This window comes from Pieris napi, chromosome 15 (assembly GCF_905475465.1).
Source record: "Pieris napi chromosome 15, ilPieNapi1.2, whole genome shotgun sequence".
NCBI lineage: Eukaryota > Metazoa > Arthropoda > Insecta > Lepidoptera > Pieridae > Pieris > Pieris napi.
The window spans coordinates 767,915-780,132 of record NC_062248.1 but is presented as its reverse complement, the minus strand read 5'-3'; the positions used below and the strand labels follow the sequence as shown (position 1 = coordinate 780,132).

General features: G+C 34.8%; 1 protein-coding gene across 1 annotated transcript in view; it reads left to right on the top strand.

Annotated features, from left to right (window-relative positions):
• The window catches only part of LOC125056491, an 18,289-nt gene extending 6,071 nt beyond the window's left edge, over window positions 1-12,218 (top strand). The window contains exons 2-5 of the mRNA XM_047659615.1: window positions 6,008-6,144; window positions 6,768-6,907; window positions 10,916-11,079; window positions 11,494-12,218. Of these exons, the coding sequence (XP_047515571.1) occupies window positions 6,028-6,144; window positions 6,768-6,907; window positions 10,916-11,079; window positions 11,494-11,663 (591 nt within the window). The 5' untranslated portion in view covers window positions 6,008-6,027 and the 3' untranslated portion in view covers window positions 11,664-12,218. The remainder of the gene's footprint in view (window positions 1-6,007; window positions 6,145-6,767; window positions 6,908-10,915; window positions 11,080-11,493) is intronic.

The following is a 12,218-nucleotide window of genomic DNA, read 5'->3' as shown; positions in this document are numbered from 1 at the left end:
CAACAGCGGACCCAGTATAGAGCCCTGAGGTACACCGGATGTCACATTTATAAATGTGCTCCTATGTCCACCCATTACTACCGCCTGCCTTCTATTAGTCACATAGGATTTGATCCATCTGTATAGATCCCCACGGATTCCTAGCGCTAATAGCTTATGTAGGAGAATGACATGATCAACTCGATCGAAAGCTTTTTCAAAATCCGTATAGATCGCATCAATTTGTTCTCCTTCATCCATTCCCTTTAAAATGTACTCGGTGAAAACGGTGAGGTTGCTGACAGTTGAACGATTTTTTGTAAAACCATGTTGCTGATGTGGTAATTGTCTTAGGATAAGAGGACTCAACGTTTTGTTAACTAATTTTTCAAATAATTTACCAAACGAATTTAGAATTGAAATTGGTCGATAATGTTCTATTTTATTTCTAGACCCTTTTTTGTGGATCGGAACAATGTGGGCTTCTTTCCATTTGGATGGGAAACTACAGAATACATTAAGCGACTGATTAAATATATTTGTCAAGGGTTTAGAGAGTTGTCTATAGCATTTTTGGAGAAAAATTGAAGGTATTCCATCACTCCCTGAACCTTTATTAATATTTAAAGATTTCAACTCTCTACAGACTTCATCCTCGGTCAGTACTACTTGGTTGCATGTATAATCGGATTCAGGTAGGTGTTGAAGATTGTAACTATCATCTGGGTGTTGAAAAACACTTTTAAAAAACCTGTTGAACCCTTCACAAGCGTCTGCTTCTGTATAGTAGACTTCATCTCCGAGAATCATTGTGTTAGGGTAGCCTGGGCTACATTGGCGTTTGTTTCTCAGATATGACCACAGCGCTTTGGGATCCTTACTCAAATTATTTTGGATACTCTTCTCATACATATCAAAGCACTTCTTAGATACAAGTTTTTGCCTAGCGCGTAACAGCGAAAATTCATCATAATCTCTTGGATTCCTATAAGTTTTCCAACGCTTGTGAGCTTTTAATTTATCTTTTATTATATGTTTCAAAGAGCTTGAGTACCAAATAGGAAATTTGCTTCTGCCAATACTCCTGCTTTTAGGGACAAAACTTGAAATTATTTTATCTAATATTACATAGAAACTACCTGTCACTTCATCAATAGTACCTCCAATTAAAACTTTTACCCAATCAATATTCGACAACGCTTTATTAATATCCTCGTAGTTAGCACGACGAAAGTTATATTTTATTTGTGCTTTTGGGATGGTTTTACATAGAACTAAGTCGGTAGCATCGATCTTTAAGCAAGGATGATATATGTCTGGTTTAACTAGCGCCATATCAGTTGTCGAACTGTCGATGGAAACATTACTTAAAATTAAATCGAGGACATTATTGCTACTATTAGACGACACATTATGTTGTTTTAGGCCTGAAATATTAATTTCATTTAAAAATATTTCGGAGACATTTTGTATTTTAGATGTTCCTTTTTTTAATAGAATGGGTCCCAAAGGCGTCCAATTAATATTTGGGAGGTTAAAGTCACCGACTATTATAAAGTTATCACTTATATTTGTGTCCATTATGTGGCTAAACGAGGAAATAAACGTTTCAAGTCTTTCAGCCTGCATAGAGTCTGGAGGTATATAGACAAGACCGATATGGAGACTGCGCCGGTCGTTGACTGCCAATGAATTATGGGGTATAGTTATCCAGAGTGTTTCAACACTATTGCAGTTCCACTCCGCCCTCTCATATGCTTTTAAATAACGAGATACATAGATCAGCAGCCCTCCGCCTATATTTTTACTGGAGGTTTCTTTACTTCTGTCACGTCGAAACATCTGGTACTCATCACTGCACAGTTCATTATCATAAAAACTGCTATTAAGCCATGACTCAGTTATTAAAATAACATCGAAAGTACAAGTAAGAAGATTTTGATAAAATTCGTTTGATTTTGTACGCAAGCCACGAACGTTTTGATAAAATAAAGTTAAACTTTTGTCAAACATCGAAATACCTAGAGATTGTACCAACTTTAGTGTAAACTTTTAATATAATTTTGTTATTTGGCTTTGTTATTAAGGTGCTATAATTATATTTCAATGAACAATGAAATCTTAGGTTTTGAAATGAACAGTTTAAGTAGTCTATAATACTAAGATTAATATTGAACTTATGTATCGTTAAAATCATCACAAAATTTTTGCCCATATGGAACCAGAAAATCACGTGTAGTAATTTAAAGAGGCAAAAACAAAGGAAATATCTTAAATCTAATATGAAACACGCAACTACTCCCCAATGATATATATGATTAACAAATAAAAGTAGGTTTATCAATTTATTTTTTCCAAATCCCGTTCGAAATTTATGGTTATAGCAGGGGACTCTTCGTTTCGGCGTAAAAAAATTCCACAGTTACGAACCCATACGTATTTAAAACCTTTATCGATTGCCAGCGCTTTCGCCTTTTTAAGAAGATGCTTATTATCTGGGGTCAAATGCTCATTTACATAGAATCTTTTTGAATCCCCTGACATTCCTATATCAGATGTATGGATTCCCCGTTTTTTACGTAAGCCAGATAATATTTTGTCTTTTATTTCGCGTGTTTTCAGGCGCACCACGATTGTTTTTGCTTTGCTTGGCATAGATTGCTTCGGCTGTATGCGGTTAGCAAATTCGATCTCATCATCCCGCAATACTACGTCTGCATGTTTTGCTATTATTTTTACTAAGGCGCAAGTAGATTCATTCTTGGTTTGTGGCAGCCCAACAATCTCTAAATTGTTCATTCTGTTCCACTGTTGTTGCTTATTTATTTGGCATCGTAGATCGTCTATAATAGAATTATTACTTTGAATATCATTCTTCAATTTATTTACTTCTTCTCTTAGACACTCAGTTTCCTTCAAGAAGGGGTTGATGAAAGAATTGATCTCTTCCCTTATCTCGACAAAGAGAGACACTTTCAGTGACTCGAAGTGACCAAGTTTGGAATCAATAGCCTGATTAATACCCTCAGTGATTAACTTTTGCAAATCGTCTCTCGATACGAAGCGGTCACAAAGCCCTGTATCCTTTTTATTGCGTCGTGTCGTTGCTGCCTGAACCTTGTCAGGAGAGGTACTCTGACCGCGATGTTCTCTGCGTGAACAAGGCGGACACGTCCAGGAATCGATTTCTACATCAGACGTTATATTCGCACACTTATTGTGACACCCTCTAAAGCATTTCGTACATCTGATTTGTTTGCTTACGTCTAGATCCCTGGAGCAAGCAATACACTTAGGCATTATGAAATATAACTATGATTATTCAAATGTAGATTGATAAAAAAAAAAAAAAAAAAAAAAAAACAATATATATGCTATAAGACGTAATATTCGGATGGTAGTTATGTGCGCGTCAAGGCTCGATCCACAGCAACCAGGTGCACGATGCTGTCAACAACTTGCCAAGTGCCAACCAACTATTTATTTGTATGCCGAATAAATCGTATACAACACAAATTAAGATTTAGATTCAAAAAATATTCTGTATGTTATAAAGTACTTGATGACCACAAGACACTATTAAAAATCACTTCACTGTACTATTTCAGTTTTATGCAACGATTATAATAATATTTAAACTACAGCCAAACGAGGAATGTCCAAGGCAGTATGGCGGTTAGCAAATTGATCGATCACGGCCTAATCACTGTAAATATCACTATTATTGATTGCTCACAAATCACGATGGAAAACAGTTGCTTAATAGTTCCCTCGTTACAACCCCTAATGCACTGATACTGAAAAACCAAAGCTTCTTAAACAAGTTAAATAAAGCTGTTAGTTACGAGACGTTGGCTAGTTTCCTGAATATGTATTATATTTCGTTTAAGTTAAATATACTCTTTTTCTAATACGTTTTGCAAACTCCCTTATTATACCAGAGATGTCCATGTGCATGTTACTGTTTTGCATAAAAACAACGATTCACAGAAAAAAAGAAATTTAAATAACGATCTTGAAATAAAAATTAAACAATTTAGAGTTTAGCTGCGTTGATTTATTGAAGATACCATGCATAAAGTCTTGTTACTAAATATTTAAATCCATTTCACGGTTTCGGATTACACGATTGAATTTGAAATATATACAATGGTAAAAACCCATAGAGCCTTAAGATAAATACATAGATTAGTATAATTCATGAATAGTTTTGGCAATGTTTAAAAACTATTTATTTGTATATTAAGATGAAATGTTGTCTAGTAACTTATTTTATAAATATAAAATAATGAAAAATAATAACTTATTTTTTTATCAAACGCTAGCTATCTTCTAGACAATCCAAGAAAAGTAAGTATAATAAATTATAAAATGCTTTAAAGTTTAATATATACTACCTATAGTTGAAAAACTTCAACTACCTATTTCTCCAATCTAAATCTCTTGTGATCTCAACCAGAAATAAATTATTTCTAAACTAAATCTTAGGATAGCGTTTGCTTGTAAGAGAATACTCAAAGTAATCAAGGATTCGGTTATTTTAGTGGGTACAGCTCAATCGGTTTTTTTAATAGCAGAATGAAGGCACTCATTTCAATCACTTCATGAAGAGCCGTTCGAATAGTCGACGACCAATCCCTCTCCGAGCGGCTTGGTAGATATGTGGGGTCCCTCTGCATCTTCTACCGCATTTACAATGGAAATTGTTCAGAGGAGTTGTTCGGATGGATACCTGCAGCTGGGTTTCATCGTCGGACGTCCAGGGAGAATACGAAATTCCAGCCGTTTTAAGGCAATTTTTGCAGCGCACCACAACTATGTGGAATAGTTTCCCACTGTAGTATTTCCGAACCCTTCCATCCTTCGAGAAAAGAGCGTACCAATTCTTACAAGGCCGGCAACGCACTCGCAAGCCCTCTGTGTGAGGTCGACATACCTAAGTATTACATGCAACGTTACCATCTTAGTTAACAAAAAAGTCATACATATATATTTTCAAATGATTGCCACAACATTTCTCTTGTTCCGGTATTAAATTTATGTAAATTAAATTCCACGCAATGCCAACATCGCTACTCACCGCAAGCACTTAAAGTTCAAGGTTAAAAAGCAGACGTAACTTCACCCTAGCTAATGATTAGTTGATGCTTAGCATTGATTTCCGTAACAATTATAAAGATTTTCTCCGCCTATTGTATTATTTATTGATTGAATCCTTCGTTACGTTTATGCATCAAACGATATGAAAACTTAGAAGGGCAACGTCCAACGTTAAAAAGCTCTCGCTTGCAAGCCTCATTAGAACAAAGTTCAGGGTTTAATAGTGCTAAGTAACTTACCTGTGTCACAAACGTATATAATATGTCTGTTTAAATCTCATCCCTAGACTATTAAAAGATTTGTTCACCTAAATAATCTGGCAAGTTACATGCCGAGACGCATCAAAAATTCTAAAAAAAAATATTCTGAGTCAAACTGTTACTACATTTATTTAATAGTTTTAAAAAAAGTTTAATTATTTGCCTAAGCGATGAATGCCTTTGGGCCAGTTCGGCTACGTATAAAAGAATTTAAAAAATATATATTCAAAAACCGGTGATTAACCGCATTTACTATGGAGAGTTTTCAGAGGAGTTGTTCGGACTAATACCTGCAGCTGAGTCATTATTGGACGTCATGGGAGAATACAAAATACCATCCGTATCACCTCGACGTCCGTCGTTGTAAAACTGAGCGTTTCTTAAGGCAGTTTTGCCACGCACCACCACTATGTGGAACCAGCTGTCCACTAAAGTATTTCCAAACAAATTCTTCTTAAGGTCCTTCAAGAAAAGGCACTTGCGAGCTTTCTGGCAATCTGAGTGACCATGGGCGGCGGTATCACTTAACATCAGATGAGCCTTCTGCCCGTTTGCCTCATATTACATAAAAAAACCATTCATAACAAAGTGTTGATGTATCCTTTCTCACAACATCTTTGACTGATCTTTAACAAAAACCCAAGTTGTTTAACTGAACTGTATTCCAGAAAATTCACCAGTTATTAATATGGGAAGTAATCAGTCTACCAGAGCCACGCACTTCCAACGTCCTCCAAATCCACAACCACCGAAGGTTGATGAAGAGGAGTTAGATGATAACCGAATCAGCATTTCAAATAAAATGGTATGATGAGAATTTCTTTCTTCAGTCTATTTATTTTTCAAATCTTTCTTTGTGTTACCTGTGGTGAGATTCAAAATCAATACTCAGTGCCTCCCGTAAGGCAAAATTCAATACATTTTTTGCGTACGGAATTTAGAATTAGGCGTCGCACACTGCGTGTGGAGTGTACCATAAAACGAGCATAAATCAGTAAAGTCAACCACTACAAAATATTCCCCCAACTTCATATACCCCTAAATATCGATTTAAAAAAAACAAAGTTTTTGTCGTATACTAGGTTTGAGAGGTAATTTAAACAAATAAAAATAAATAATATAAAATAAAATTTCGATATAATATATAGGATTTTTGATATTTTATTAATACTTTGTTGGTTACGTTCAAAATAAAAAACAATATTTTATAAAGTACCCCCTAAGAATTCCCTGACTAAATGTACCTCCTAAAACCCTCCCAGAACATCTAGATAATTTTAAACATATCGATTTATATTTCATTAAAGGACTTTCTTGCAATATTGAAAAATTACTTTACAAGAAAAAGTAGATATTTAAATTAAAAGCAAAGAACAAAATCACACATTTATATTATGTATTGTATCAGACTATTTTTATTACCTACAGGTAGAACGTTTAGTAGAAGATGCGACACTGAATGGATCTGCGCACCCTACAAGTCCAAATTCTACGTTTGGGGATTTTAAAGAAAAGATTTATATAGAAAAACTCAAGTGCCTGGATGACACGCATTCAGAACGGCTTGGGTATGTCTCATGGTTTATCTTCTTCTTCTTCAGTACTGAAGGCCGTGGCTGTCTTGAAGCCCTAACCGATACGTCGACTTGCTGCCACTCCATCCTCACCTTGTCTCAGTGTTGTATGTTGAGACTCAGATTAGTTTATCCTGCCATCACTCCGCCCTACCATTACCAGCTTGTCGAGACTATTCGGTTCTCTCCTGGCAATATGGCCAAAGTAACTAAGCACCCGTTCGTAAATGATAGTTGTGGTGATCTTTTGTTGGTTGAGAATGGACTTATTATGTTTTGTACAGCTATACAATATACACAAATTAGAATGTGAACAACGAAATAACATATGAATATAAATGGCGCTATAAATGTTGTTAACATTTAATTTAAAAAAAAATTAATAAATTAAATTAAATTTTTGTTATGTGTATGTTTGTGAATAAGGTAATAAAGCATAAATTAATTAATTTTAAAAATATCTTAGTTTATATTTTAGTGCGGCGCACATGCATTTGATACCAGAGATTAATGTTTTGTACATACAAATTAGATTTACTAACTCGACTAACAAGAACTTGGTTCAGTTATTATAACTAAAGCTATTTAATATTAACAAAGTAAGAATAGCCCTGCAGATCACAGATTTCAAAATAATATTACACCTTTAACAGAATTTGAACAAGGAATTAAATTATTATACAGACCTTATTATAAATAAAAATAAGATGGCGTTTATAATTATTAACATTCCTGATCAATACGGACCTGCGCATAATCATTAAAAGACGTAAATGAAATATTTAAACGTTATCTTCGTTTTGCGTCTATTTAATTCAAAGTTATATAACCTGATTCCCTAGAATTTGTTTTCAAATTTTTGAGTCTTAATGTAAATTAGCGTAAGCATAAAAAATATGTTTAGAATGAACATGAATATTCGCTTTTAAGATTGTCTTTTATCATTACTGTTTTATTTCATAGAATAATATTTCTTTTAAATTAGTATGCTAATTTTATTTTTTATTTTAAATTCTTTTAAATTATTATAGTATGCTTAATCGTTAATTAATCCAGCCACTTGACCTAGGGGCTTTAACGTGCGACTCCCTCACGTCGTAGGTTCGATTCCCGTGCATCAATGGACTTTCTTTCTATGTGCGAATTTAATGCCGCATTTACATTCATATGAAGTATCGCGTTTTCACACTCTTCCTGCCCACTTCTCTGCCCACTTCCCTGCTCGCTACGGCTGAATGTAAATGCGGCATGACATTCACTCGAGCGGTGAACGAAAACATCGTAAGGAAATCGGCTTCCCTAAGATCCAAAAAGGCGACGGTTTGTGTCAGTAGACTGATCACCTACTTGCCTTTTAGATTAACAAGCCAAACGCCCAAACCTAAAAAGTTTGTAGCGCCACTGTTTTTTTTTTTTATTAATTCGCTGAAATAGTTTCAGGCTTTGAAAACTTGTTAAACACTTGGTACGTAGGGTACGATTCAGAGTCGAGTCGAGTAAATATCAGATCGATGTCTACAAAACTTGTATCGCCATCAACTCATCCGGTTAGCAGAAGTTTAGTGATAAATGGACCCAACATTTCACTAAGGCAATTACACTCGATAAAAATAGTGTTAGGGCAAATACAGGTACGGACACCAAAGAAGTAACTGCTGGCAGTCATGCATTGCAATGCAAAACTCTAGTCGCCTAGAGTGGACCCCTTAGGTAGCCCCTAGGTATATAGAACGACTTGTATTTTTAAAGTAGGTATACACAGTTATAAATATCAGAGATAGCCTATTGAGAGGAAATTATCATACACATCAGACTAATTTCAAGGAAGGCATTAAAGTTCCCGATAAAAATTCATTAAAATACGCTGCCGGATTCTTCCGCTTTCGGTTTATCACGTAATTGAAAAATTCAATGGATAGGTACTAAATAACATTATCATTGCAATTATGTGTTTTTATGAGGGAAATAATGCGCACGCGGTGGTTTTTATAAGTGGCTGACGCCTGTGACTTTGTTTAAAAAGATAACTATTTTTAACCGACTTAAAAAGAAACAAAAGAGTATGTTATAGATGCCAATCTATTGATGCGTTGTGACATTTATAGATTTAAATTTTAACATAAAAAATAGTGCGTGGAGTCCCTCCGCGCGGAAGAAGTGAAACTTCATAATGTGGAAATGAAAATAGGAAGCATTCACTCTCACTCTGTCTCTTTCTATTCCCCTCCCCAGGAGTGTTAAACGTTTACCGAAACCTTGTTGGAAATCGCATTAGAAGTTTCACTTCAAAAAGTAAGAAAAATTAAACTTGCCTTGGTTAGGTTAGAATATTTTTTCTTATCTATAACTGTTTAGGCTATTTATACAGTCAGGATATACTATAATCTAATATTATTCAGGATATACTATAATCTAATATTATGCTCTAATACTATAATAAGGCCTTTACTATAATCAAGCAAGCTAGCTGGCCTTTAGAGAGAAATTGTAAAAGACACCAACCAAATTTCCATATGGCCACGTGACCAAATCTGAGCTAATACCATAGCCATCCAATCCGATAATATTGTGATAGCACGTCGCACGTATTTGTCTATAGTATAATCAAAGATTTAAATTAACGAACAGACATATTAAACATGTTTCCTGGACTTTTTCCTTAACTACTATAAACAATACACGTTGTCAAGTCAGCCAATTACCAACGTGTATCGAACCCGGATCAAGATATACGATGGTTATTGAGATACCATTTATATTTATAGTTAAGTAAAAACTTGTACCATATCGCTAACAAAAACAACAATTTAATATTGGCTGTACATCGTTTTACCTTATAGCCGAGTAGTTGGTAAAAATAGTGCTAGGAAATTACGTGTCCCAAGACTTGAATATTAATAATTAATTGGCCCTTGTCATAGCTAAGGTGACAATGCATTTATTTTATTCGATAATTATGTTTTATTTATATGACACTTCAAACGTATTTCGTATGAATGTCCTTTTATTATTATAAATAAAATTAAAATAAATCAGTGGCGCAACAACCTTTTTAGTTCATTCATTTCATCATTTGTCAATCTAATAGGCAAGTAGGTAATTAGCCTCCTGTGCCTGACACAGACCATCGACTTTTAGGGTCTAAGGTAAGCCGGTTTCCTCACGATGTTCACTTCACCGTTTGAGCGAATATTAAATGCGCACATACGAGTAGACTGAGTCCTCAGAGATGAGAGTCGCACGCTGAAGCCTCTGGGCCAACACCACTGCCTATTATTATCAATATAGGTTTCGTAATACATTTCAGTGTTATTTTTAAACTTAAAAGGTTTTGAAAGCTATAAAATGAACTACAAAATGATCATAATACTTCTAGTACGTGACTAATAATTTTAACCGTATAAACTATAGGCGATTCTCGATAATTTGAAACCTTCCAGTTCTGTAAACATACGTTAATTGGTCCCTTCGGTAATTTAAAGCTGAAGGAATAGCTCGCCAACAAGCGATAATTTGACGTCTGGGCTTCCATACTGTCTATAATTTGAAGCGGTTATCATACACACGCCGCAACGAAGAAGAAGAACCATCAATCCCTGTCGTATTAGGTGGGGCAAGGAAAAGTCTTATTATCGAAAATTATTTGGACAATGAGAAACAGACTTCTTTTCGAAATATATATTTTACGAATAATTGTTGTAAATCACGAATTTTGATCAAACTCTTCAATTTAATTTTGTTCAACTTTCAAATTATCGAGGGTCGACTGTACATAAGAAGAATAACGTTTACGACTTCCACGCATAGCTTCACATAAAGGCCGATTTACATTATCTTAGTGTTTAGGAGAGTGCTTTAGTACAACTTGAAAGGCAAGTTCTTTAGCGTAGCGTTTTCTAAAGCAAGTAGCGTTTACATGTTTCAACTAAAGTACTATCCTAAAGCACTCTCCTAAACACTAAGATAATGTAAATCGGCCTTAAGAACAATAATTTATTTTAGGATAACAGTGGACGAAGTTAAAGCAATGACTAATCGTATAGAAATGCGTACAGCTAATATGGTTAGCGTTGAGCCAGTATGCGCTGATTACAAACAAATTGTTATAGACTGCTACAACAGTACAAGTTCCCCATCTGAAGCAGCGGAGTGTTGGGATGCTGTCGGTTAGTTTTTTAATAATTTTATTAGTCTCTAATTCAAAAAATCACAAATTATAAGAGACCTAAAACTGTGTATTTAAATCGTGCTGAGAAATACGACGGTATTTATACGAACTAATAAACTTCAGCTATGCTATTCAATTATTCACAATAATTATTTTAAAAAAATCATATAAAGTATAAAGATGTTTCAATCGAACTATAATCACGTAGTGTTGTCAACATAAAAAAGAGAATTTATCACTGCAGGTTTGCAGCTACCTTAAATGTTAAATCCTATGACTAGCTCTACAGGCTCTTTTTGTTATATTCGCTATCTATCGCTGATCTAAATTGCTGAAAAGTATTTGAAACGAGAAATTTTATCCGTTAAAAAAGTTTTATTTCAATATATATACTCTTTAACTGTGTTATCAGGTGCCTTCACTCAATGCGTGCAAGAAGCAGGCGCAGACCGCTTGCGTGCACGTACAGAACGCGATGCACGCGATCAAGAGCGACGCTCGCGTCACGTGGCACATGCAAGGGTACACGCTCTTAAGGAACTCTCGGGAGCTCACGGAGATTCTCCTAATTATGAACGATGACATTCGATTTACACAATTTAAATCAAAAAAGAGTATGAAGCGATCTTGGTGTGAAGACAGTAAAGATCGGACGGTTAGATAGTTCAGACGTTAGAAAAACGTTGAAAAAGAACCTATGTCAGACTACACAACGATATCTAGGAACTAATTGTCCCAGAAGATCTAAACCCACTCTAACAACCTTTATTAGTACCGGTGAAATACTTTTAACACATATTGGTATCATCTAGTATTTTTCAAGTATTTAAATCGTTAAATAAAAACAAATATTTTTGTCATGTCATTGTAATTCTATAAATTGCCATACAAATTGTATGACTGAAACTAAATTAGGTCTATATATCTAGGTATTGGCTTTCTTGGGACTCGTTTGGCCGTGTTGTCATGTTAGTCGTTGTTTTCGTTTTATCTCATCGAATTTGGCTTGCTATGACTTTTCAATTTCCGTTGATGCCATGGCCAATCGACTCTTACCAGAATAACTTTATAAATGTGTTTGTTACTTGTTTACTGATTGCCGTGCTTGTCTGCATTCCCCTTGTCAATTACTAGACT